The sequence below is a fragment of the Oncorhynchus tshawytscha genome, linkage group LG03 (genome assembly GCF_018296145.1).
Source record: "Oncorhynchus tshawytscha isolate Ot180627B linkage group LG03, Otsh_v2.0, whole genome shotgun sequence".
In the NCBI taxonomy this organism is placed as follows: Eukaryota; Metazoa; Chordata; class Actinopteri; order Salmoniformes; family Salmonidae; genus Oncorhynchus; species Oncorhynchus tshawytscha.
Genome location: NC_056431.1, coordinates 44,530,439 through 44,555,521, shown reverse-complemented (window position 1 = coordinate 44,555,521; position 25,083 = coordinate 44,530,439). Strand labels below are relative to the sequence as shown.

Below are 25,083 nucleotides of genomic sequence, written 5' to 3'. Positions count from 1 at the left end.
CCCCCACCTCGCGGGCAAAACATTTTAGTGCCCCCCCCCCTCTTGATGGCTGACAGTTTGAAAGTTAATTTCCTGCAATTCTACACATTTTTTCAAGGGGTGGAGAGAAACATTTGTAAATTCATAACACATTTCACACAATTCTACAAATGTTTACCATGGAAGGAGAGAAGAACTTGCAGTTTTACAGCTAATATCCTGCAATTCTACACATTTGGCCATGGAGCGGAGAGAAACGTTTGCAAATGTATGAAATTCTGCACCTTTTGCCATGACTTATGCCATGCTATTATGATATCTGAGCTGCCGGGTGCTCTAAGCAACCGCTTATGCCCAGGGCCGGCCCCGAGCGACCCTTTTGTCTCAATCTAATTTATATGGTGTGCAACTGAGCGCAGTGTGTGAAATTAAGACCTTTTGGTCCTTTTTATGTTTCACCTTTAAACATGTGTCCATGAAAAGTGGCTGTTTCTCTTGGCTCTATTTTCAGCTTTGCCCATTTTATAGCTTCTCTGTTGATGTAGTTGGAGCAAATGCTTTCGGTGTTGAAATGTAGAACCTCCAAGCAGAATGAGGTTAAACCAGCCTTACCCTGCTCCCTCTCAGAACATATAGACACAGTACAAGAGGGTGCCTGCTTGTAGAGTTGTTACAGGCCTATAAAGTCAGGATCTATTAAGAATGATGATACTGCAAGCCTCAGCACTTCTTGCCTCACTCCAACGGCCCTGCTTACCAGCAACACAAAGATCAGTGTTATTATGGATTTGTGGGGAAAAATATATATATTTTGAGAATACTAATGTCCTTTAAATCTTTGCATTCTCTTTGAGAGAACCTGTCTATTGGATATTGTAGGATGATTTCCAGCTGTATCACTGAGCTCTCTGGCCCTTCCTACAGTGCCATGGGTTATTGGACCAACTGTTTGAAGGCCATCTAGGAAAAAAAACTCCAAGTGATCAAGTAGATAGTAAACATGCCATTAAAGGTGAACATGAGTTTGATGGTACGGAAGATGACAGTAGCCAGTAAGGGTCTGTTCTGCCTGTGATTATTATTATTTGACCATGCTGTTAATTTATGAACATTTGAACATCTTGGCCATGTTCTGTTATAATCTCCACCCGGCACAGCCAGAAGAGGACTGGCCACCCCACATAGCCTGGTTCCTCTCTAGGTTTCTTCCTAGATTTTGGCCTTTCTAGGGAGTTTTTCCTAGCCACTGTGCTTCTACACCTGCATTGCTTGCTGTTTGGGGTTTTAGGCTGGGTTTCTGTACAGCACTTTGAGATATCAGCTGATGTACGAAGGGCTATATAAATACATTTGATTTGATTTGATTTGATATTTAAACCACTTTCTTCTTAGCCGTGGCCTTGTCATAGATATCAGTGGGTCTATACAGTATATTTGTGCATCCAGAGCTAGAGATTAGCATGGAGCCATCACTAGCAGCGCTGCCTGCAGTCCTTCCTTCTCTGGTCTGCCTCCGCTGTCAGAGCGCCTCGCCTCCTCCCAGCTTGTCAGGAGCTCCGGCGAGGAGCTGTAAAAACCTTTTCCCCTCTCCTTAACAACTGCAAAACAACACGCACACACCCCTCGGCTGAGGTGCCCACATTTCTGAGACCTCTGACAGGACGTGCTGCAGGCACAAATTGTAATTCATAAAGGTTAAGGGGGTCAATGCCTTTTATTATGAGTCTGAGTGCATCCAGCTTGATGGGGCCGGCATGCAAATGGAATGTCTCTGAGTGTTATATGCAACAGCACAGACAGGGAGAGCAGAGCGTGCATGCCTCAGTGAGCGAGGGAGGAGGCGGGAGTCAGGGGAGAGACTGGGCTGTGCTTTCTTCACCTTCCACAGCCGTGGACCCCCCCCCTCCCCGTACTGCAGTTCTGTTAATTAGACACTAAGACAGTGACCTCAGGTGGTTAACCACTTCTTTGATATGCTGTCTGTCTAGTTGTTGCAATTAATACATTGCTATATGCTCCTGCTTCAAAATACTATGATTTTGGCCGTAGAGCACACATAGTATGGTATGTATCATGTAGCCTATACATTGAAAATGATCTGCTAGCTACACTTAAATAGGACTTTACAAAAACAGACATTGTACACTTATTGTATATTCATTCTGCTACCTTGTCAAGAATAAAGATACAGGTAACTACCAAAACAATGGAAACACTTGAGTAAATGTGGGATACAAAGTATATTGAACAAAAATATAAACGCAACTTTTAATGTGTAGATCCCGTGTTTCATGAGCTGAAAAAAAAGATCCCAGAAATGTTTAATTAGCACAAAAAGCTAATTTATGTCAAATTTTGCACACAAATTTGTTTACATATCTGTTAGTGAGCATTTATCATTTTCCAAGATAATCAATCCACCTGACAGGTGTGGCATATCAAGAAGCTGATTAAACAGCATGATCATTTACACGGGTGCACCTTGTACGCGGGACATTAAAAGGCCACTCTAAAATGTGCAGTTTGTCACACAACACAATGCCACAGATGTCTTAACTTTTAAGGGAGCATGCAATTGGAATGCAGACCGCAGGAATGTCCAACAGAGCTGTTGCCAGCAATTTGAATGTTAATTTCTCTACCATAAGCCAATGTCGTTTTAGAGAATTTGTGAGTACATCCAACCAGCATCACAACCACATGCCACGTGTAACCACAACTGCCCAGGACCGCCACATCTGGCTTCTTCACCTGCGGGATTGTCTGAGGAGGGAGAGGAGTGTTGAGGAGTGTTTCTGTCTGTAATAAAGCCCTTTTGTGGGGAAATACTCATTCTGATTGGCTGGACCTGGCTCCCCAGTGGGTGGGCCTTGCTCCCAAGTGGGTGGGCCTATGTCCTCCCAGGCCCATCCATGGCTGTGCCCCTGCCCAGTCATGTGAAATGCATAAATTAGGGCCTAATTTATTTATTTCAATTGACTGATGTCATTCAATTAACTATAACTCTGTAAAATCTTTGAAATTTTAGCATGTTGCTTTTATATTTTTTGTTCAGAATATATTGAAAGCAGGTGCTTCCACACAGGTGTGGTTCCTGAGTTAATAAAGCAATTAATGTCCCGTCATGCTTAGGGTCATGCTGGGCAGGCCATTATTTTGGCTACCGTGGCTATGCCCCCATAGGATGACAATGCCCCCATCCACGGGGCACTAGTGGTCACTGAGTGGTTAGATGAGCATGAAAACGATGTAATCCATATGCCATGGCCGTCTCAGTCACCAGATCACTACCCAATTGAACGGTTGCCTGAGACTGTGTTTTCCACCACCACTATCAACAAAACACTAAATCATGGAATTTATTGTGGAAGAATGGTGTCACTGGTAGAGTCTATGCCAAGGCGCATTGAAGCTGTTCTGGCAGGTCGCGGTGGCCCAACTCCCTATTAAGACACTTTATGTTGGTGTTTCCTTTATTTTGTCAGTTACCTGAAAATACCATATGTATCATTTAAGAATAAATTAAATACACTTGGAATATGGAATATAAAATTCACTCAGTGGATATGGTCATGTCAAAAATGATGACCGCAAAACTGTGAGAAGAACAGTAAGCCTATGACATTCCTGTAGTTAACGAAAGTCCTCGACCCTGCTGACAACAAAGGCGATGGTCACAGCCATCACATTAGCCTCAATTGCACCCTCTGCTGGATTTTAATCCCACTGACTGCGCTCAGGAAAAGCACAGGGGACTGGTTATTTTCTGTAACCTGGGCCTAGTTTTTCAAAAGTTATCTATCTAAATTTTGCCTATCGGGTATAGGATTAAATGGCTAAAAATAGAATGAATAAAGCAGGACTCCCGATTCAAGTCAATGATTCATCCGTTCAATCTATTTATATGGATTTAAACCTATCTGACAGGCGGAATCAAGAGAAGGATTTTTTTTTTTCTCCACTGGGCCCATAGGACATGGACTTTTTAATGAATATGTAAAAATATGGTGCATGACACTGTGATACATTCTGTAATAATGGTGATGTAAAATCCCTATAAATAGAAATACTTGAAACTAGCTATGGACATGACATGTAACATGATATGATTGTCAACATAGCTACATTTTAGGTTGATCAATTGATTGGAACAAAAAATTGACCTATGTCCCATTACACAGTTTCCATTATTCCACTACTTACATTGTGTGTTAAATATACCAGTATGTATCTAAATGCAATCATAGAATTCTACCTTTGGTTGATCAAGATGCACTCCAGCTCAGTGCTACTGTTCTCTGTATAAATAAAGGTATTCTTATTTCATCTGTGCTCTTCAGTGAGATGAAAAATGAAATGGATCCTTCAGTGACTGTTGATTCATTCATTTCCATAGGGTGTTGGAGGTTTATGTGCTACATTAGTAGGACTGATTCGACATTGTGCTCATGAGATCTAGAGGCTGTGACTTCAACCCCCTGTGCACCCGCAAAGATCATACCTGACAAACCAGTGGGGGATTCCTCCCTTAGAGCAGTCTTACGGCAGCAAAGAGGGGCTCGATCCCCATCCTCATTACCTTTACCTTCCAGCCCCAGCTGCTGGCGAGCCATTCATCAACATTACAAATCCTCCTGGTGTGCAGCTACACTTCCAAGCAGAGAGATGCCTAGACAGGGCCCTGGGACGTCCCCTCTGGGTAGTGTTAAATTCACACCTCAACAGATGCACTGGGAAAGAATAGGCCTAGGTGAAATGTTGAAGGCACTGTCTACTCAATGAGTTGTATAACAGGGGAGAAATAGCATATGACTTTATATGTACATCAAAATATGATTTTGATTTCATGATGAATTAATGACTTAATTAATTAATGGATGAATGAATACAATACATGCATTCCTGTATCACCTGGCCTATGACGATGATGCTCAAGATGAGCCACTAGGCAGGCCATAATGTGCACAACAACATGTATAGAATTGTTGCCAATTGCCTGTTGCCTAATTCAGCACATACTGTAAAGCTAAATAAAAGTAGGCTTAAATAATCCAATCATTGATTGCTTAGTTCTGTCAATATCAACCATTAAATCATATTTTTGTCTAATGCCGATATTCTTTAAGCCAGACATTCTGAAGAAAATAAGTTGATTCTTCCCCTGCTTGTTTGTGCTATTTCTTTAGAATGTTTTGGTTTTGAGATAATACTGAAGACAATAGGTCTGACCTATTAAAAAGGGTATACATAAAAGTCCAACATACTGTACGTGTTATTCACGGAGCTCTGATGGATTTCCATGGTCAATTATCTAGAAAAATCTTTGTCACTGAAAATTACTGTACAGGGTTTCATTCATGGTTTCTTTAGGTTTAATTCAAACGTTGAACTGGTTTAATAAAGTTATAGTGAAATGACCTTCCGTTGTCCCAAAATCTTCATCCGGGAATCTATAAACACCGATATGCGCGTGCGCACTTCTCTACTGTGGTTCGACCTTCTACAGTCGGTAAGAGGGATATGTTAGACATTGTCCGTTGTAAATCCTTTTTCATCCTTCTTTAAAACAACACCTAGCACAACACAAGTGAGGGGTGCATATTGTACGGACTATTGTGTGCATTGGACTGTCATTATTTTCAGCATCGTGCATTTTAAAACCCATTGACCTTATATTTGTGTTGTCTCTGCAGAAAGACCCGGCTTCAATCAAATTTGACCGACCAGGTTAAAACAGACTAAATTGATCATGTACGCCTGTGCAAAGTTCGTCTCCACGCCGGCTTTGGTGAGTATTTTTATTTCTATGTTTTACTCAATCTGATTAAACCAATGTTTTATTACATCTGCACTCATTCTCCGCTGTATTCGTATGGGCCTGTGTTGAACTTGAATAGAGCTGCCTGACAAGGGTATTAGCTAACTAGGTAGCTATTAAGCTAACGATAGTTTCAATGAAATGCCATTATCTCTCCAAGTTTTGCATGATAGAAGTAGCTTCTTTGATTAAGTGGCTCTTATTTTAGTTTCCTAACTAACGTTAGCGATGTGTGCACATCTGAGACTAGACCCGGCCTAGGAGCTAGCTAGGTAGCCTGTTAGCTATAGCCTAGGTAGTTATGAATAAGGTCAACATGACACTTAGACTTGCGTGCTGAAGAAAGCCATCAGTAGCTACCTAACGCTAACTAGTGACTTATTTTGTTGAGCTCTCTTATTCCCTTTTATGTGTGTTCGGGGCTATTTGCCCAAGGTCATGTTTGGCTAGAAATATTGCAGGTTCAGGTGAAACGTAGCTACAACATGGATAACAGGTTTTTAGCTACTTTCACTGGTGCGATAACTGTTAAAGGATGACACTAGCTTGTGCTAAGTGCACTCAGCTGGTAAAATGAGTTAAACTTTAAAAACATTTTTTTTTAAATGTAGGCTTGTATCCAGTAGTGTTGAAAATAATATTACATGTATCCTGGTCGAAAATGCATTTTGATGATTTAATGGGAATGCAGTTGTACGGCTCTGACAGTTGACCACTTCAATGACAGTGGCTAGCTTTGTCAAGGTGCCTCCCACGGCCCATGGTGCACTTGTGCTGCCTTTGACAGAGGGAAACACTTGTGCTGCACTTTGAACAGTCGTGTTTGCACCTTAACATCTGTATATTTCTTTATTGTCTTTAAGATCACCTGTGTAGGCTCTCAAGCAGAATGTTTATTTTTTTTCACTGTTCTGTGCTTGATCCTGTTGCAGGTCCGTGCTGGCTCCCGGGCTCTTTACAGACCCCTGTCTGCCTCTATGCTGTCCAGGCCTGAGGTCAATACAGAGGTGAAAAACATCTTCTTGTAGTGCGGGGCCTTATGCTCTTCCAAAGCTTGTCAATCCCTTTAATAGTTATTGATGTTGGAGTTCTTTTCCCATCACTAAGGAGGTGTTTGTTTTTCAGAGAAACGTAGCCCTCATGCCACAGAGCCCCTTCACCCAAGTAGCTCTCAGAGGCTTCCAGACCAGTGCTGTGAGCAGGGACATTGATACCGCTGCCAAATTCATTGGTGCTGGAGCCGCCACAGTCGGAGTGGCTGGATCTGGTGCTGGAATTGGAACAGTGTTCGGCAGTCTCATCATTGGATATGCCAGGTAAGTCCACTGCTACAAACTGAGTACTAGATCTGTGCTTGTCAATGTCAGCTTTCAGAAAAATTATGATTTGACATGAAATCATCTGACAATGGTTTGTCTTGTTCTTTTCCGTAGGAACCCATCATTGAAGCAGCAGCTCTTCTCCTACGCTATCCTGGGATTCGCCCTGTCTGAAGCTATGGGCCTATTCTGTTTGATGGTTGCTTTCTTAATCTTGTTTGCTATGTAAAAAAAAATCTGCCTATAGAAACTGTATTACAGATGTGACTACATATTTTATTGTGGCTACCAAAATTGTTCTGTGTTGGTGTCATGGAAATGTACATTTTCAAGTCTGTCTGACACTCTCAAAATAACAAACATGTATTGTAAAAAATGTAAGAAATTACATAATTAAAATGCATGTATTTGACTAGTTGACATGGCAGTATGTTTTCTATGTAAGGAATCATGTTTCACCACAATCAAGACGCCAACTAGCTTCTATTGAATGTCAACATGGGATTATACAAAGGAACTGCTTAGACGTAATGTAAATTCTGGTGCATTTGCCATTTTCAGTGCATCATGTGTTTGCTTCTGTGGGTCCACATTTATGTTGTTGTTGGTTCAAGTGCAGGTCAATAGCATTCTGTAAGTAGGCAGCAAGTGGGCACTTGCTCTTGTAAATGGAATTAAATAAATCTAGACCACAATTTGATTGTGCTAAATAGTGGTCACTGGTCCAGATTATTTTGGACGTTCTCTGCATGAACGTGTTCAGCCTGGAGATCATGACATGATTGCTCTTAACTCTATTCTAGTTTGGTTCACGCTAAGCTTGCATAAAGTTGATTTATCCCGTAGTGATAGATTTTAGAGCCTTTCAATGCGCCTAAGAACACTAGAGGTACATTGTCAAATCGAATGGGCCTGGAGGAAATTGGATCTGTAATGTATTTGACGCGATGGTTACGTTCTCACAAAAATGCCATAATAGATCACAAAGATAATATAAAAGGAATCTGCATGTATTTTCTGGAGATGGTCACCCTTCATACCCAAGCTCCCGGATGTCATCCAGTTTAAGACCCAGGGAACAGAAAACATTTAAAAACTAAGGATGGTACTACCTGAACTTGAACAGCAAAAATACACTGTGTTTGAGAGGTTTTACTATTTTGTGCTCTGAACAAGACCATGGTGTGTATACCTGCCTTCCAGTGGAGTTAATTTCTCCATCCCACAGATGGTAATAACATTCACTCATCACCTGGTTTTCCCCATCCTTGGGGGTATTTAGGATGCTTCTTATCCCTTCTCTGTTCTGGTGGGATCCACCTCCCACTGCTTTCAAGCAGAGTTGTTTGTTCTACCAAAGACAGAAGACCCTGCCTTGTTCACCTGGACTCCGTTATGGATTGTTCCCTTACTCAAGAACTTTTCAAGATTGGATGCTAATATTCTGGACAATTTTGTGTCTGCTACTGTGCTTTTTTTTTTTGCATTGGGGATGTGGCATTGTCCCAGCACATTTGTTGTATTCACATCTCTGTTGGCATTATAACAGCATCTCATGACTAGCTTTGAAGTAAAATATATAATTTAAATAGTATATTGTGACCTGATTTCTCAGCACTTCTATATCATTGCTGGCGGGTGGCAGACTGCTTTTCTGTGGCTGTGGTGTGTCGGAAGTAAGTGACGTGTACGGAAAATATGCTGCTCTCGCGAGACCGTTGTACAGACGTGGGATTTTGATATCAAGGGTTGAGCCCGTGGGTAAGTGTCCAAGAACTGACAGTGATTGTACACAAAAATATCGCCCTTGTAACGATTTCTTGGCATTCGTGGGGATATAAGCTTGAATAAAAATGATTGGTTTGTGATGAATGCTTATCCTGTCTGTATTAGCAGTTATAAATAGAGCTAATATGGCCACGGTGGTATGCTTGCAGATGCTACCCTGCCTAAATGGGCGGTGTGGCTGGATAGGGCTTGGTAGCTTGATGATGGTGAGGGGCTGTGTAAACAAAACCACCCGCATTGTTTTGTTAGCTTGTGCTGAATTTGTCAACAATTTAAATTGCAAGGTTTGCGTCTTATGTTGTGGCTAAATTGTTGCATTTAATATGTTTGTCTTCTAAATAAGGACAACGCTAGCTGAATTAAAGCTAGCCAGAAATATTGCATTGTCAGTTTCATAATAGCTAGCTACTGCTGCTGTAGGTTACCCAACTAACGTTACCTAGCTAGCTAGTGATGCTTTAGCTATCTTTCTAGCTAAATATACAGTTGTGTCATCTGTCATATTTCGAGTTTCCACTATTCATTTTGATAGATATCCTCTGTCTATGTGACCAGCAATGTCTCTCACTCTTTCTTCTGACTCAGAGAAAGACCATACATTTACAAGGGACAGTTGCCAAGTTGCTATCAATAAGCTTTGTCCCCACACAAAGTCCTAAAGCAGATACAATATTTGACCGAGCCTCCTATAAAGGTGATGATCATTGATCTGGGACATTCTACCTACAACAGTGCAAATCATGATTTGAATTTTGCATTCCAGGGTATAAAAGGAGTTCCTGAATATGAGTGATGACAAACCTTTCTTATGTCCTGCTCCTGGGTGTGGTCAGGTATGTTTTTATAGTCCATTTGGTTTGTCTTTGTTGGTTATATATGAAAAGTGTTATATATTTAAATTATACATTTTCATCATTCCATAGCGATTTACAAACGAAGACCACTTGGCTGTCCACAAACATAAACATGAGATGACACTCAAGTTTGGTCCAGCAAGGGACAACAGTGTCATCGTTGCTGGTAAGCACTACAACAGCCCACAATTAAATTACTAAATGTTAGTATTCATTCAAGTGGTATGAGAGAGAGACCCTGTCTTGTGTTGCAGACCAAACACCAACACCTACACGCTTTCTGAAGAATTGTGAGGAAGTGGGACTCTTCAATGAGCTTACCAGTCCATTTGAGCATGACTTCAAAAAAGCTACTGAGGATGACCTCAAAAAGGTGAGTAATTACTATCCAGTGGTGCTATCAAAGCTAAGGCTGAATTGGTAGTACAGGTTTCTCCAGATCTGATCTGTTGATATTTGTTTCTGACATGCAGATGCCCTTGGATCTGTCGCCTCTTGCCACACCAATGATCATACAAAATAAAATTGAGGACCACTCAGCTGTGGAGGCACATCGGGGCAGCCCTCTGCCCCATCCGGAATCTACAACAAGTGACGACAAGGTAAAGGATTTGGTATACTTCATACATTGATATCCTGGTGAATCAGTTGATATGTAGGGCAATTCTGAATCTTTACTTTTGGACATTAACAACTATTGTCTCACCACTTGAACAGCCAGGGTTATATTCAACCCAAACAGTTTGATTCATTGTTGAAAAGTGTTCATTGAAGGTTGGACAATACTCGGATTGCTGAAGAAGTATTTGTATTTTCTACCATATAGACTAACTTTTCAGATGTGGTGTCATAATTGTGCTAATACAGTGTCCATGAACTCTAATGGATGGCTTATCAGAGATGTTGCTCAACAACATTGCAATAAGCTCAGAGTGAATTACCCTCAAATGACCACCCAATGTAACAGAGTTAAACTACTGTTTTGACTATTTTGCCATCTAAGGATAAGGTTTACCCTCATATGCTCATTTGCAGCATCTTTGAATATTTTCATCATAGACTAACAGCTCTTACTGGGATCACTGAAACACTGATTCCCTTTTGCAGTGCTTTGGTTGATAGTTTCACTGTTTCCCCAAAATAGTACACAGTAGTATCAGAACTGCAAAAAATTATTTGGATAAATAAATCCCTTTTTATATTTTGTACATCAGATCCTTGTCTATTATCAGTTATTAATCAATCCATCTTTTAATCTGTACTATAAGAATGACACACAACTAGGGCATTATTTCGTGGTTGAAATCTAGAGAATGGTTGTCATTGAAGGTTTTAATGCAGCTAAGGTCTCGTATGGTGTTTTCAGGAGGTATCTTTGCAGCCGACCTCACTGCCAACCTCTACTATAGTCCATCCTGCATCCCTCCAAGTCCCAAATGTACTCCTAGCAACCTCAGACGCTAGTGTTGTTATACAGCAAGCTCTCCCATCGCCAACATCTAGCTCTGTAATTACCCAAGTCCCATCCTCTAATAGACCAATAGTGTAAGTAACTAAAAAATGTTAATTATTTGATCTTTTTTGTATAACTTTTTTTTTGCGTGTTTTTGCTTTGAATTTATTTGTTGTAATTGTGTTTTGTGTCTTTATGGTTTTGCATTTTGTGGTAAGATGGTTCATTGAAAAGTATGCTCTTTGGTTTGTTGTCAGTGACTCATACTGGTACCATATCGTACGAGTACAAATCCACAACGTTCTGCTGTCCATTTTACGTTACCTTATGTTCCTTTGAGTGTCTGTTTTGTGTTTCTTTGTTGTAGTGTGAAGTGTATGATCATTTTCTTAAAGGAGAAATAATTTAATACATGACTAGATATTCTTTTGCTGGTTGTTGTGTAACCCATAGTCTCCTCTCTCCTCTCCAGTCCAGTCTCTGGAACTTTTCCTGTACTCTTTCAGCTGCCTAATGGACAAACCATGCCCGTCGCAATCCCAGCAACCATCGCATCTAGTGTACATATTCCAACCGCAATTCCTGTAAGTATCGCATGTCAAGCTTGTTGCTTTATGGAGTTCCAATGTGTATTTTAAATGCATGGATTTACAGTGTGCTGCACATTCGCTCAGGCCCATTTTAACTAGACCTAAATCCATGTTCCAGTGATTAGTTAATGCCATGTATTCAGCCCCTAGAACAGGCTCACTATTTACTACTTTGGCACTAGTGTCTTTGGCATGCGTTGGACAGGCAGGGGACGATGGGGGAACTAATGGGCCTTAGAAGAGAGCAGCTGTATGTCACCTTGGCAAAGACAGTGAGTAGGCCAAACGGTTGTATGTTCCAGTCCAGGGTGCCTCACTGCCATTTGTCCTTGTACAATTTGAATCACCACACTTGACTTCTGGCAGACTGGATGTGTTGCAATCAATTAATATGCCACCCCTGGATATTATGCTTCAGTGTCTGTTAAGGACATTAGCTAATCTAGCCATATCGTAGGCCCTATAGAAATCTCCCTGTCCCTAGTTCCCCCAGAGCGACGTGTGGCTGGTGACGATAGACAGACAGGGTCCCTGTCTTGTTCTCTCTGGCCCTGATTGTCTGTGTGGAACACTGAGCAGCAGATGATTATCTCCTGATGGCGGCGCAGCGGGGAAAAGACCTCCGTTCTCCCAGTCTGTGGGGAGCCACTGACGAGGAAAGGAAGAGATCCCACTGCTGGGTCTCCTCTCCCCTCCTCCCTTCATCCCCTTTCCTCTCCTCCTCTCTCTCCTTTTCCATCCGTCTCGTTGTGAGGAGACGGTAGAGGAGACCCGGCTCTGGCCTTCCAGCTCGTCTCTCCCTCCATCCCTCTCCTGTGCTTAGCCCTTCTGTCCATATGCTTTCCACACAGGCAGGCAGGAGCTCATTAGCGTACATGGTGCATCTCCATGTGGCGCTGCCTCCACAAAATAACAGGCCATCCAGCCTAATGAGGCTGAGATATGAGGAAAACTCTGAGCGTACGGCGCTCTCTCTCTGTGTGTGTGTGTGTGTGCGCACATATTGGGAGGGGAGGGGGCTGCCTGCCTCTCACTGGGAGAGACTAATTCTCCTTGTGCTGGTCTCTCTGTGTGTGTCTGTGCTGTCAGCTTGTCAGACCCGTCACCGTAGTGCCTAACGTCCCTGGGATCCCTGGACCGCCCTCGCCTCAAGCCGTCCAATCAGAAGCTAAGCTGGTAATGTCTTTGTCTCAATACACATACCGTCAAGGGTTCTGTACATATGTGCATGCCTGAAATTCCCCCAAACAATGTCAAATTGATCCACAAAGTAATGTTACATTTGGATTATGTACAATAGAAGTTCATGCCAATACTGTAGGTACTATGTCTGTACTGTATGTAGTTCCTTGCTTTAACCAGAAGAGGGAACTAGAAACAAGTGTTTTGCAATGATTTTAGCAGTTTGTATTTGATATAAATTGTCATTAAAGTTGAGTATGTGTTACAGATGCTAGTGAATGGTGTATGACCGTGACCTGGCTTAAAGAGATACTTCGGGATTTGGGCAATGACGCCCTTTATCTACTTCCCCAGAGTCTTGTGGATACCAGCATGTTAGCAGATACCCATAGACTTCCAGGCATTGTAGTTAGCATTGGCTCACACAAAAAAACTCTAACTTCCTTCATAGTAGACACAGAGACATGAAAATGGTATCTACGAGTTCATCGGACTCAAAATACCCAAAGTATCCCTTTTAATGCCTCAACCAGGGTGGATGAGCAGTGTCTCCAGCCTCTGGCCCTTTGTGTTAGTAGTGACTGTTGAAGGGCAGAGATATGGACCGTTGTTGGGTAGATCATTGGCACGGTGATGAAGCACGTATCACAGAACCTGTAAATGCTCACAGCACGCCGCACCTCTGAAAATTAACAGGTAAAGCTTTACAAGGAGGGCTGGGGGGGGGGGTGTGGACTTTAAGGAGGGTGAGGGGTGGTTTATTGGGTTCGCAGGGCGCAGGGATGACAAACGCAGAGATAGCGTTGTGCTCAACACGCCGTCGCCGAGGCCAACCGGAGGGGGGCGCATCTTGGCATGGGCTCGGAGAGGCACATTAAGTCAGCCTCACCCTGCATGGAACCTTTTGTTCAGCAGAATCCTGGCTGACCTGCGAACCCCCACCCCCGGTGCCCCCCCACCGCCACCACACTCAGCTCATCAGCAAACACCTAATGAGCCCACGTCAAGAAAACAGCCCCCCGCCCAGCCAGCCCCCCACCCACCCTGCTCTCCGGGGGCGCGGAGACGGCGCTTTACAAGGACTGATGATGCTGCAAAGACCACAATAATGATAATTAACTTGCTGAATTTAGAAGATTATGCTGTTAATTAGTTGCAAAATAAAGATAAGTAATACAGCAGCAGATGGTTGAATAACACCCATGAGATGGAGGGTTATTACACTGATGAGGTTTCTGTGGCAGAAATGAAATATGAATCTGACTGGCTTCTCCCTCCTTCTATGGGCCATTCCAGGAGAATAATATCTTGTTTCTGCCAGAAGAGCTTCTGGAAGGGTATTACACGATAAACTAATTTGGTAGATAGATTGGTCTGGCAAAAAGGTAGTTGTTAGAATAATGTGCTCCTCTGTTCTCCCATGTAAATGTATTCCCACTCACTTTGTTACGGGTTGAGATGGCTCATTCACCTTCAGCTTGTTTACTCACTGTTTGATGGTGGAGTATTTGGGCTTTAAATTACTGTCTGTCACCTTTATCGAGATGCAGGACGGGTGAAGTGTGTTGCGTAGATTTTCATGTAAAACATGAAAACAATTACAAATATGGATTTGGCATGTGATTTAATTCCCCGGTATGTCGTATGACTAGCTACATGTAGATTAGAAGGATGTAGTTGTATATGTCTTTTGTTAGGAGGATCGCCTATAAGATAGTTGTTTTGTCTCTAACGCGATGTAGATGTCTGTGTTCCTGGTGACTTTGTTAGCTAGTTTTATGGCTTGTCTGACAGATGCCCAGGGACAGAGAAGGGGTTGGGCGCTCTAGATGGGGGGGCACTATGTTATAAACACACCCAAGAGGCAAAGCTTCCCCTGACAAGTTGACATCCCCAGCTCATCAGGGGAATAGGATATTGGCCGTGACAGCTATTAGATTTCCTATGTAACATTACTGGAGGAAGTCTTTGTTTTGATGTCTAATTTCCCATCATACAGGATATAGTGTTTTGGTTTCGTCTTTTGCAACTCCTTGTTTTTTTTTTTATCTCATTGGTCTACTTCAAGACTATGTTCATGACTTTCAACTCAAATGGAACATCCCTACATTGCAGACAGGTGTTGTCTCAAGGCTCATGTGCTCTTGTGTTGTTTTCTTCCCCTAGAAGCTGAAGGCAGTACTAAACCAGCAGCTCCCTCAGGTAACCAATGGAGATTCTGGTGATGTCCAGAGCAGTGCTGTGACCCACAATGCAGCCCCGGCGCTGGTCCCTTCCCCATCTCTGTCTCCTGACCCTCCCCTGGCCCCGCCTGAGGAACCCTGCCCCCAGACTCTCCAGCAGCCTGCCACCTCCACCACTGAGACGCCTGTGAGTACACTACCACAACTGGCCACCAGAGGGCTTAAATTTGGCTATTCCACAACTAACCATTGAAGTACCATTTTTTTTTTTTAAGGGTATTAATATATTATTACCCTAATACCCTAACTAGTGATTATGATGAACATTACATTAGCCATGAAATACATGTTTATAGCCTATGTGTTATAGAGCTTGATAGGTTGGTTCTGATGAATTTGTGCCGTGCATTCTGTTCTCCATGCCAGGCGACTAAGGCGCACCCTGCCCAGCACACAGGGGGCCGGCGGCGCAGAGCCACCAGCGAGGACCCGGACGAGAAGAGGCGTAAGTTCCTGGAACGCAACCGAGCTGCGGCGTCCCGCTGCAGACAGAAGAGGAAGGTCTGGGTGTCTTCGCTGGAGAAGAAGGCTGAGGACCTCAACTCTATGAACGGACAACTACAGGTATATGCACACCTTGGCTCAGTCTGCCATTTAGTAACTGCTTATTGCATCAGGTATGAGGGATTCTACTGTGTGCGTGCATTTTCTTTTTCCCCTTGTGCGGTGATGAAGTCATTAAAGCCTATTAAGAGGAGTTGCGGTGTGACAGCGGGCGGCGTGCGAGCCCCCCCATTCTCCGATACATCCCTGTCAATAAAGCTGTATCCTCCAGATGTCAGCCGCACACAAGCGTGTCCTCGCTTCTGTCTCAGCAGTTTACTGGATGGCCTCTAAAATCTCTCAGGGAAAGGTGTCTTTTTGAACCTTCATTTTGCAGAAAGCAATTAGGATCTGACGCTGACAAGTTCTCTACAGTTCATGTGACTGTTGTCTCTGTTGATAAGTGTGATTCGGGGTGCGGCACATTGGCGTTCCACACAATTAAATGAGATGTGCTGTTTTATTTGCTTGCTGTCTTCTTTGTCCATGGAGGCAAAGTAAGACATGGGGGTTGAGTCGGGGGGGGAGAACGCGGGAAAGGGGAAATGAAATGGAGGGGGAATTGTGATGAATTTCCGTTACAATAACCGATTGTCACCCTTGATGGTCATCGGTGTGCCTGCTAAGGGTTAAATGAACGCAAGCAGATGAAGGTGGAGGAACGGAGAGAGGGACTGAGGAAGGACGGGGTCGCAGAGAGCACCACTGTTAACTATGAGGAACGGAATAAGTCGCGGGCGAAAATTGAATGTCACAGAATGAAAGTGTTCTTTTATATGAAGGCATTAATCAGCGGTGCGGTTTTAGTTCTAACTCCCGTGCTGACACATTGGCCCAACTGATCAGCGGAGTGGGCCCTAATGATGCACGATTACTATAACATCATCCTTAACGGGCTTTTTTTAATGAGGTGTCAGAGCAGGCAGCAACCCACAGGGCTCCCGGCCTCCGAGTCAGGAAGGAAAGGACCATTTGCTCCCATTCTATTAATTCACAAACTTAGAAACAAGTTAAACTTCTTCAGGCCGCCATGCTTTATCCTACTGTATGACAACATGATGCATATTAATTGGATAAGGAATGCAGCCATTTATGTTTTTTTTCGGGGTTTAACATCCTGGTTGTAATAGTGCACCTCATCAGACCTGGGTGTTTAGTTGTTCCACCAATGCAGTAGTAACAATAACAAACAGTCTGGTTGTGTAGTCCATACTAGGCTAGATTCCTCCACGTCATACCAACAATCTATGGTCTTCATGGTATTCGGAATACGGTAGCTAGATTAATCAAAGTATTCGCTAAACACTGCCTGTTGGGGCCACCCAACATCTATCAATACCATAACTTCTATTCCCTGTAGCCATGCTAAAAGATCTCTCTCTGTGAGCTGCACCTGCACTGGAGGGTTGATCCAAACCAGTGGTTCCCAAACTTTTTATAGTCCCGACACCCCTTCAAGCATTCCACCTCCAGCTGCGTACCCCCTCTAGCACCAGGGTCAGCGCACTCTCAAATGTAGTTTTTTAAAAAACCGTCATTGTAAGCCTGCCACACACACTATACGATTTATTAAACATAAGAATGAGTGTGAGTTTTTGTCACAACCCGGCTCGTGGGAGGTGACAAAGAGCTCTTATAGGACCAGGGCACAAATAATAATAATCAACAGGGAATACCTGGAGGAGGAGGAGAGGATGAGCATCTTCACAAAGCAGCAGTGGTAACTAGGTTGTTTATCTGTAATGAGAGATGGTTGCATAGTGAGCGTGGTGTGGTAGAGATGTGTAAGGGCTCTACCAGCTGTTTAAATCTGTCTCACGTCATGTAAATCCATAATCTGGATTCACATAAATTGGCCGCTTTCAGACTAATAGATTAAGCTGCCATAGTCCTTTAAAAAAATTTTTTTAAAAAGGAGAACAGAAAGAGTCTAAATCTGCCATAGGGCGTTCTGTGGGCCTCCGGCTGCTCTAATTCCAGTGAAAGTCACCTTCAGCGTAATGTGGCCTCTCTTTACTGCATGCAGAATCCCCATCTCCCATGGGGACTGTAATGACACGGGAGTGTAAATCTCAGCAGAATCCACAAAGTTGTGCTGACAATCGGAAGAGCTCACCTCTGACAAATGTGTTGGTCGGGTGCCAGTAAAGAGCCGTAATTATAGCGCAAGGAGCAACATAATTGAAAAAGTGCATCATACTTTATTCACCTTGCCATCCATTATCCAGTTAGCTACCTTTCCCTGTGTCTGTTCTTCTTCATGGGATGGGTGGGGGATGAGTATTTCTGCAGTAATGTAACGGTCATATAGGCCTCTCATACAGACAGACAATGAGAGAGAAATTACTTGTGGTTATCCCTTTGTCAAATAAAATCCTAATGGTTTTGGGTACTGAGAAAATGGTAGCTAAAGTCTCCTCACAAACCTGGCTGTTTTCATAACTGGGGAATGTGTGTATGCTGGACCTGGCACCTACTACCATACCCCGTTCAAAGGCAGTTACATATTTTGTCTTGCCCATTCATCCTCAATGCCACACATACACAATCCATGCCTCAATTGTCTCAAGGCTTCAAACTCCATATTTAACCTGTCTCCTCCCCTTCGTCTACACTGATTGAGGTGGATTTAGCAGGTGTTGTGATGTAAACAAAGGTTTATCTAGCACATCACAGCCCCCCACAGAGACAGTCGTTGATGGCCGATGGTTTGACAGGTCATGCTCCTCATGGGATGGGGATGGTGAAGGTTTAGCACCAAATATAGTATGTTTCAATCAGAGATGCATACAATACAGATGGTTATCAGACTCGGGTATCTGTTTGGAAGTATGTGGCAGTCAGTCAAGTCTCCATTTTATGGAGTGAATGTGTGTTTTGTCTGTTTCCCTCCTCTCTGGCAGAGTGAAGTCACCCTGCTGAGAAATGAAGTGGCTCGGCTGAAGCAGCTTCTTCTGGCTCATAAAGATTGCCCTGTAACCGCCATGCAGAAGAAATCTGCCTATCACAGTGAGTTATGTTCCATTATCCTCAGCCCCAGGCCGCCCTGCAAATACATCCAAAACGAGCCCTGCTAACCTCTCGCCAGAGGGACACGTCTCGCTCATCGCCTAGCCCCGACACCTCCAGAGCTATGGACACATTAGGCCATTTTCTGTTTTTGGAAAAACTTCAGAGAAGTTTGTCTATTCATGTGCCTTTTTGTCTCCTGCAAGTCATCTGTTTTGAGCTGTCATTTCAAGTCATATTGTTTTAAATGTGATTCACCTGCACCATTATGGAAACCTAAATGCAGAATAAAGGCATCAGTCTTTAGCTTTTTATTCTTTAATGATGCCTTTTGAAATGTGCAAATCTGTGCATAGTGTCTGCCTTATGCAGCCTCTTAGTTTCAATTTGCTGTTGTCAGTAGAACGGCTGTCTGGGAGGCGATGGTTGACTCACTTTGCCCAGAAGTGCCTGTTCCTCAGGTGCTCATTGTAAAACTTAATGGCTGCCAGGTTTCGCCAGTCACTGTGTAAGCACTTTTGTAAGAACAGGCTATAGTTTTTAATTTCCACCATTTCAGCCCCCTTTGCCTCTCTAGATTTTTGTCAGCTCAGCTTTGTGCTCATAACTCACCAACTCTCTTTAGATGGGCCAATATGCAGAACGTGTACGCATAGCCACGTCCCGGCAGTGCTCAGGAGTCTGCCGCTGACTTGTATTGACAATGATTGCCTCCAAAATGAGTCCATTATAGCGGAGAGCTTGACAAGACTGCGGTGCTTTCTCGATGAGAGGTGCCGCGGTCACCGAGCGCCACTGTTCATTCCACATCCCTATTGTTAACCATAGCACTGCCGCTGACACGCCTCATGCATATTATAGGACTGATGACTCCCAGGCTATATTGGCCTGTCACAGACTGTGCTCATTTGGTTGTCTGGATTGTTTTGACTACCATTTGCAGATGAATTGGGTCATCTTTCTCACATATTGTTGAGGATTCTTCCTATCTTAGACCTCAGCGAAGGCTGATCGCTTGTAGCTAGTTGATACCATGGAGAAATATAGCCTCATCTAGTGATCCCATTACTTTACGGAAGCATTCTGTTGTTGAAAGGTGAGGTCGAGTTAGATGATACAAGCCTCTACCGTACCGTTAACAATAAAATGTTACGATAGCGTTCGAGTTGGCTGCTTGGAGTCTCCCCAGCTCTGCTAAAACCATTTTCAATGGATTGGTAAATGCATGTAGAACTAACTATTTGATTGTAATATCACCTCCTTGAAGAGCACAGTCAAAACTACACATTTCCGATTATTCCACATTTTTAGCTCTATCATCAGAGTTTTACAGCAATCAGTAAACATCAATTGATCAAGTAGTTTTCATATACTATATATACATAGCCTGATCCTAGCTATAAAGCAAACAACGTGCCATTTAGCTTGCTTCATCAGATATTAGGCGTTTGGAAAGAGCTTGACATCGTTCTGGTAAAGTTGTCAGTCGGACTACTGTGAGGCGTTTATTTTATATCACTCAAATATCCAATTAATGGTGGCTACCCTCACGTATATGAAATTACATGAAATTACAGTTGATGTTTTACATACTGTCAATACTGTGACACGTGGTCCGTGATTAAACACTATTTAAAAACATCAAATCATGGGATAATGTTAGCTAACATCACTGGGTAAGTCTACATTGAAGAAAAATGTACATTAGGTCTACTTACCACAATGTTTAGCCAACTGTACAAAGTTTGTACCTGTAGCTGGCAAAGTAAACATTATCAGCGAACAGTAACGTTAATCGGCAATGCACCAGTGGTGGAAAAAGTACTCATTAGTCATACTTGAGTAAAAGTAAAGATACCTTATTAATAAAATGACACAAGTGAAAGTCACCCAGTAAAATACTACTTGAGTAAAAGTCTAAAGTAAATGTAATTGCTAAAATATACTTAAGTATAAATGATTTGAAGATCCTTGCATTAAGCAAACTAGAATTTTGTATTAATTTTTACGAATAGCTAGGGGCACACGCCACCATTCAGACACAATTTACAAAGAAGCATGTATGTTTAGTGAGTCCGCCAGATCAGAAGCAGTAGGGATGACTGGGGATGTTCTCTTGATAAGTGTGTGAATGGACCATTTTCCTGTCCTGCTAAGCATTGAAAATGTATGGAGTAAAAAGTACATTATTTTCTTTAGGAATGTAGTGATGTAAAAGTTGTCCAGATATAAATAGTAAAGTACATACACCCCAAAAAACGACTTAAGTTACTTTAAAGTACTACTTAGGTGCTTTATACCACTGCAATGCGCCCTTCTGCTGCTTGACAGGCAGATCCCATGTAGGATGGGAAATGAAGCTAAACCATTCATATTTGTCAGATATAGTTCACTTTTATTTTATATCACTCAAATATCCAGTTAATGGTGGCTACCCTCACATATCTGAAATTACATGGTCAGTTGATGTTTTACATACTGTCAATACTGTGACAACATAAGGCAGATCATGTAAAGATTCCATCATGGTGTTGCCTCAGCGCAGAGGTCTTTTCAGCTACTCTGTGTTTTCTCCCAGTCCTTACCCCCCCAATACCAGTGGTCCCCCAGGCCCCCAGCATCCTCCATCCCTGTCTGGTAACATGTTTCCTCATCCAGCCCAGGCACACTGCTACAGCAGGTGGAAGGATATTACCCAGTCTGCCCTACAAACAAGCCAGACCATGCTTCCTCTTGGCACACCGAGCTGTCCATCTGCTTATGGTGAAGGCTGCTCTGGGTAGCTAGTAAAGCTGTATATGATAATATATCAGCAGTCTACTCTCGCCTTCCGATCCTGTGCTTAATGCCATTAAGAGTAATAATACACACTGGAATATGGAACAAAAAGGTTGATTTACAAGGGGATCGACCTTATGCAGGGAGAAATGGCAGAGCGATTTACGGTGCTTTGACATTCACCTGCACTAAATCAACTGATCAAAGTCTGATCAATGCGAACGCCAAGGGAGCCCCACACACACACAGGGCCTTTTTAAATGCAATTTTATTGCAAACTTCTCTTATTATGGAGTCTGTGTCTCACATTCTCAAATACCAAGCCCAATCGTTAATTACTTAGTGCCATTTCAACTGACTTCATATCATTAGCTATATTAATTATCATAGTGGTCCTCCTCATTCCTTTGAGTCGGAGCATGAGAGAGGATTTTTTTTCTTCTCATCAGGATCCAATTAATTCAATGCAACTGCCTAACAGCTGGTGGCATTTCGACTCCAAATCTTGCATACTCTCCAGTGTGAGCGTCATTAAAATCAGGTGCTGTAATCATCTGTCGCTGCAGTAGTTGGCAAGGTAGCAAAAAACAAATGAGAATGCAGTGAGGAGTGGGAAACACTGCCACATGCCCCAGAATGTAATGTCCCCTTATGATGTTGGTTTAAATTGACATTGTAACTGAACTTTAATTAAGAGCAGAAAAAACAGTAAGTAATATTAACAAAATGTCCTAGGATATACATATTAGTCCTAAATAGATTGGCCAACAGAGGTTACTCCTGATCCTATTTTGGAATATGATCATAGTGCAATGAATATAGGCTGCATTTTGTTGAAGTGAGTCGTCTACTTTAACAAGCACTTTTGCTGCAATAATGTACTGTATAAAACAGGTGATGATCGAACCATAAAGCTGTAACAGGGCTTTTTTTTTACTGTGTGTGTGTGTGTGTGTGTGTGTGTGTGTGTGTGTGTGTGTGTGTGTGTGTGTTTGCAGCATCTGAGAAGGAAGACAGCTGTGAGGAGATGTCAGTCCCAGGCAGCCCCCAGAACGAGGCCATCCAGCACAGCTCCGTCAGCACCTCCAACGGAGTCAGCTCCTCCTCCATGACCCCTGCTGCCTCCGCCCCTGCCACAGCAGACCAGAGCACAGAGGATGGCCAGGCACAGCGTGGAGCTGCCCTGTCCACCATCCAGACTCAGCCCTCAGGAAGCTGATCAGCCCCACCGCACCGCAGGCAGTGGCCCAGCCTCGCTGCTGCCTCTGTAGGGGAAAGGAACTCTCACTCAGCTTCGGTTTGGACTATACTGTCTTTGCTCATTGTTTGGTTTCTGTTTCTTTCGATTTTCTTGGAATGTAATGGTTTGTTGGAAATTGGTAAAGATGCAAAAGAAGGCCCTTTACGAATGGTTCGAAGATTGAAATGATTGTCTTATTTCCACCTTGTTTTCTAGTCATTCTGATTTATTTATTTAACTGTACACATGTCCTTTTTGTTTTGGACCTCTGTGAACTTTGAAGTTGTAATGATTTGAATCAGTGCATTGTCAATGAGATGTAACCAAAGTGTGTTGTGGCTCACTTGGAATGTATTTGTTTTTAATGGCCTTTTATATCCTTATTTTATGGTGAGAAGACGTAAGGAGCAGACACTTTAATTGTTTTGCCTTTTTCATTTTGCACATAACAGATGAAGGGTTTAACTTTTTAGTGTTTTTGATTGTTCTAATAAGATGTACTGGCAGCTTTTTAAGGTAGATTTTAATACCTGTCTCGTTACAAAACTTCAACGGTTGAATCAGATTTGAACTGACAACGTTTATGTGAGTGATTTAGTTTGGCTACGTCTGCCGGTAGCATGATGTGGTTTAAATGTTCAGAGTTGCCTGCACTTGTAAAATAGGAGCTTGGGTCGAATTCTATGTGCGTTCTTTGACCAACATTCCATTTGTAGTTTGATTGTTTCATGAACCAGTGATTGTAGGATTGCAGTACATTTTACATTACATAAACATGTTGACTCAACCATGTGCCATTAATTTTATCACACAGATTGATTTGTCATTAGAAATGTGGGTGTTTCCATGTACGTAATTTCTTGGTATAGGAGATCTGTTTCTTCTGAATAATGTTTCTGCTTACTAATTGACTTGTCCATTGCATTGATGTTTGACTCTGAACCCTTGAGGAAATATTCATGTTACTTAAGAATATGACATTTTTAGGAAACATTGTAAATAACATCATTACTGACACATTGTGGTTTTTCCAGATGTCATACTTTTTAAAAACATGTGTTAGAGTCCTAATAAGTTTTATTTGTGTTAAATAAATATCAACTTGAGGAACCTTTACTGGCCTCCAACCTAAAACGAAGGCTCTGTTTGCCTTGCATAGTAGTACAATAACTTTGAAAACACTAATAGTCACATACTGCGCCAGAAACTTAATGAGGAATCAATGCTGTATGTGTATTTGTTGATCTTATACTGCTTTTAAGGCTAGTGACGTTTTAGAAAATAGTTGTAGTTGGCAAATCATACAATTATTATTTTGTATCAAATTGCCTTTTCTCTTTAAATGTATTGGCTTACTACTGTGTAGTTTAACGAGACACTACTACATTTTGTTTCAGACCTCATTTGTTCCTTTTTAATTTAACTGTTTTTTTTGTACTGTCACTTATGTGCTCTCAGCATGATTTCAATAATTCTCTGAGAGAATTAAACTGATATTTAATAATGTCTCAGTCAAATAAGTAACATTGAACATGTTTCACCTTGAGTTATAACTAGCTGGTTTTAAGTTTATGAAAGGTTTTGTCAATTATTTTACCCTGGCTTAGCTGCTTAAACGGGGTGTGATATTGTGTTGACAGTAAACTTGTAACTTGTGAAAGTTATGTATAAAGTACAGTATCCTAAATGAATAAGACGTAATAAATCTTTTATCTCTTTAAATCCATTTTTGCCTCCTGGATTTTTATTTTATTATCTAGGGAGGCAACCAAAGAGCTGGTGTAAGAGGCAGAAAAGGGCAACTTGTGGCCGAGGATGAAGGAAATTAGTAGGGGAATAAAGAGCTAACATCTAAAGGAAGGCCAGTTGTAAGGGTGTGGCAAGGAGTCCCTGCCACTGCTCCGCCACCAGAAAATGTACCGGCACAATGAGCAGAACATTGAGGAGTTTTGGCCCCCGGCCCGATGACCATGTAGCTTCTTGTCTACTGGCACCGTTGGAGATGTGACAGGCAGAAATGTCAAGCAGGTAACCATGGATATACACTATATATACAAAAGTATGTGGACACCCCTTCAAATTAGTGGATTCTGCTATTTCAGCCACATCTGTTGCTGACAGGTGTATAACATTGAGCACACAGCCACGCGATATCCATAGACAAACACTGGCAGTAGAAGTGCCTTACTGAAGAGCTCAGTGACTTCCAACATGGCACCGTCATAGGATGCCACCTTTCCAACAAGTCAGTTTGTCAAATTTCTGCCCTGCTTATTTTTAAGTGGAA

At 42.4% G+C, this 25,083-nt stretch overlaps 2 protein-coding genes across 6 annotated transcripts; both read left to right on the top strand.

Annotated features, from left to right (window-relative positions):
* Positions 1–5,399: 5,399 nt before the first annotated feature.
* Positions 5,400–7,536, top strand: atp5mc3a (ATP synthase membrane subunit c locus 3a). 3 transcript variants are annotated; one of them, XM_024405445.1, is made up of 5 exons: positions 5,400–5,488; positions 5,673–5,767; positions 6,730–6,804; positions 6,923–7,113; positions 7,231–7,536. In XM_024405445.1, the coding sequence occupies exons 2-5, from the start codon at positions 5,729–5,731 to the stop codon at positions 7,343–7,345; spliced, it is 420 nt and encodes a 139-aa protein (XP_024261213.1). In that variant the 5' UTR covers positions 5,400–5,488; positions 5,673–5,728; the 3' UTR covers positions 7,346–7,536. The 3 variants fall into 3 exon arrangements, with proteins under 3 accessions (XP_024261213.1, XP_024261219.1, XP_024261225.1); XM_024405451.2 differs by having other exon boundaries at positions 5,466–5,566; XM_024405457.2 differs by lacking the exon at positions 5,400–5,488 and adding an exon at positions 5,493–5,582.
* Positions 7,537–7,788: 252 nt separating this feature from the next.
* Positions 7,789–24,522, top strand: atf2 (activating transcription factor 2). Of its 3 annotated transcripts, none has more exons than XM_024405424.2 (12): positions 7,789–8,877; positions 9,668–9,737; positions 9,828–9,924; positions 10,013–10,131; positions 10,232–10,360; positions 11,125–11,303; positions 11,684–11,795; positions 12,891–12,977; positions 15,150–15,353; positions 15,593–15,790; positions 18,673–18,778; positions 22,555–24,522. In XM_024405424.2, the coding sequence occupies exons 2-12, from the start codon at positions 9,690–9,692 to the stop codon at positions 22,773–22,775; spliced, it is 1,500 nt and encodes a 499-aa protein (XP_024261192.1). In that variant the 5' UTR covers positions 7,789–8,877; positions 9,668–9,689; the 3' UTR covers positions 22,776–24,522. The 3 variants fall into 3 exon arrangements, with proteins under 3 accessions (XP_024261192.1, XP_024261206.1, XP_024261199.1); XM_024405431.2 differs by lacking the exon at positions 7,789–8,877 and adding an exon at positions 8,983–9,110; XM_024405438.2 differs by lacking the exon at positions 18,673–18,778.
* Positions 24,523–25,083: the final 561 nt, after the last annotated feature.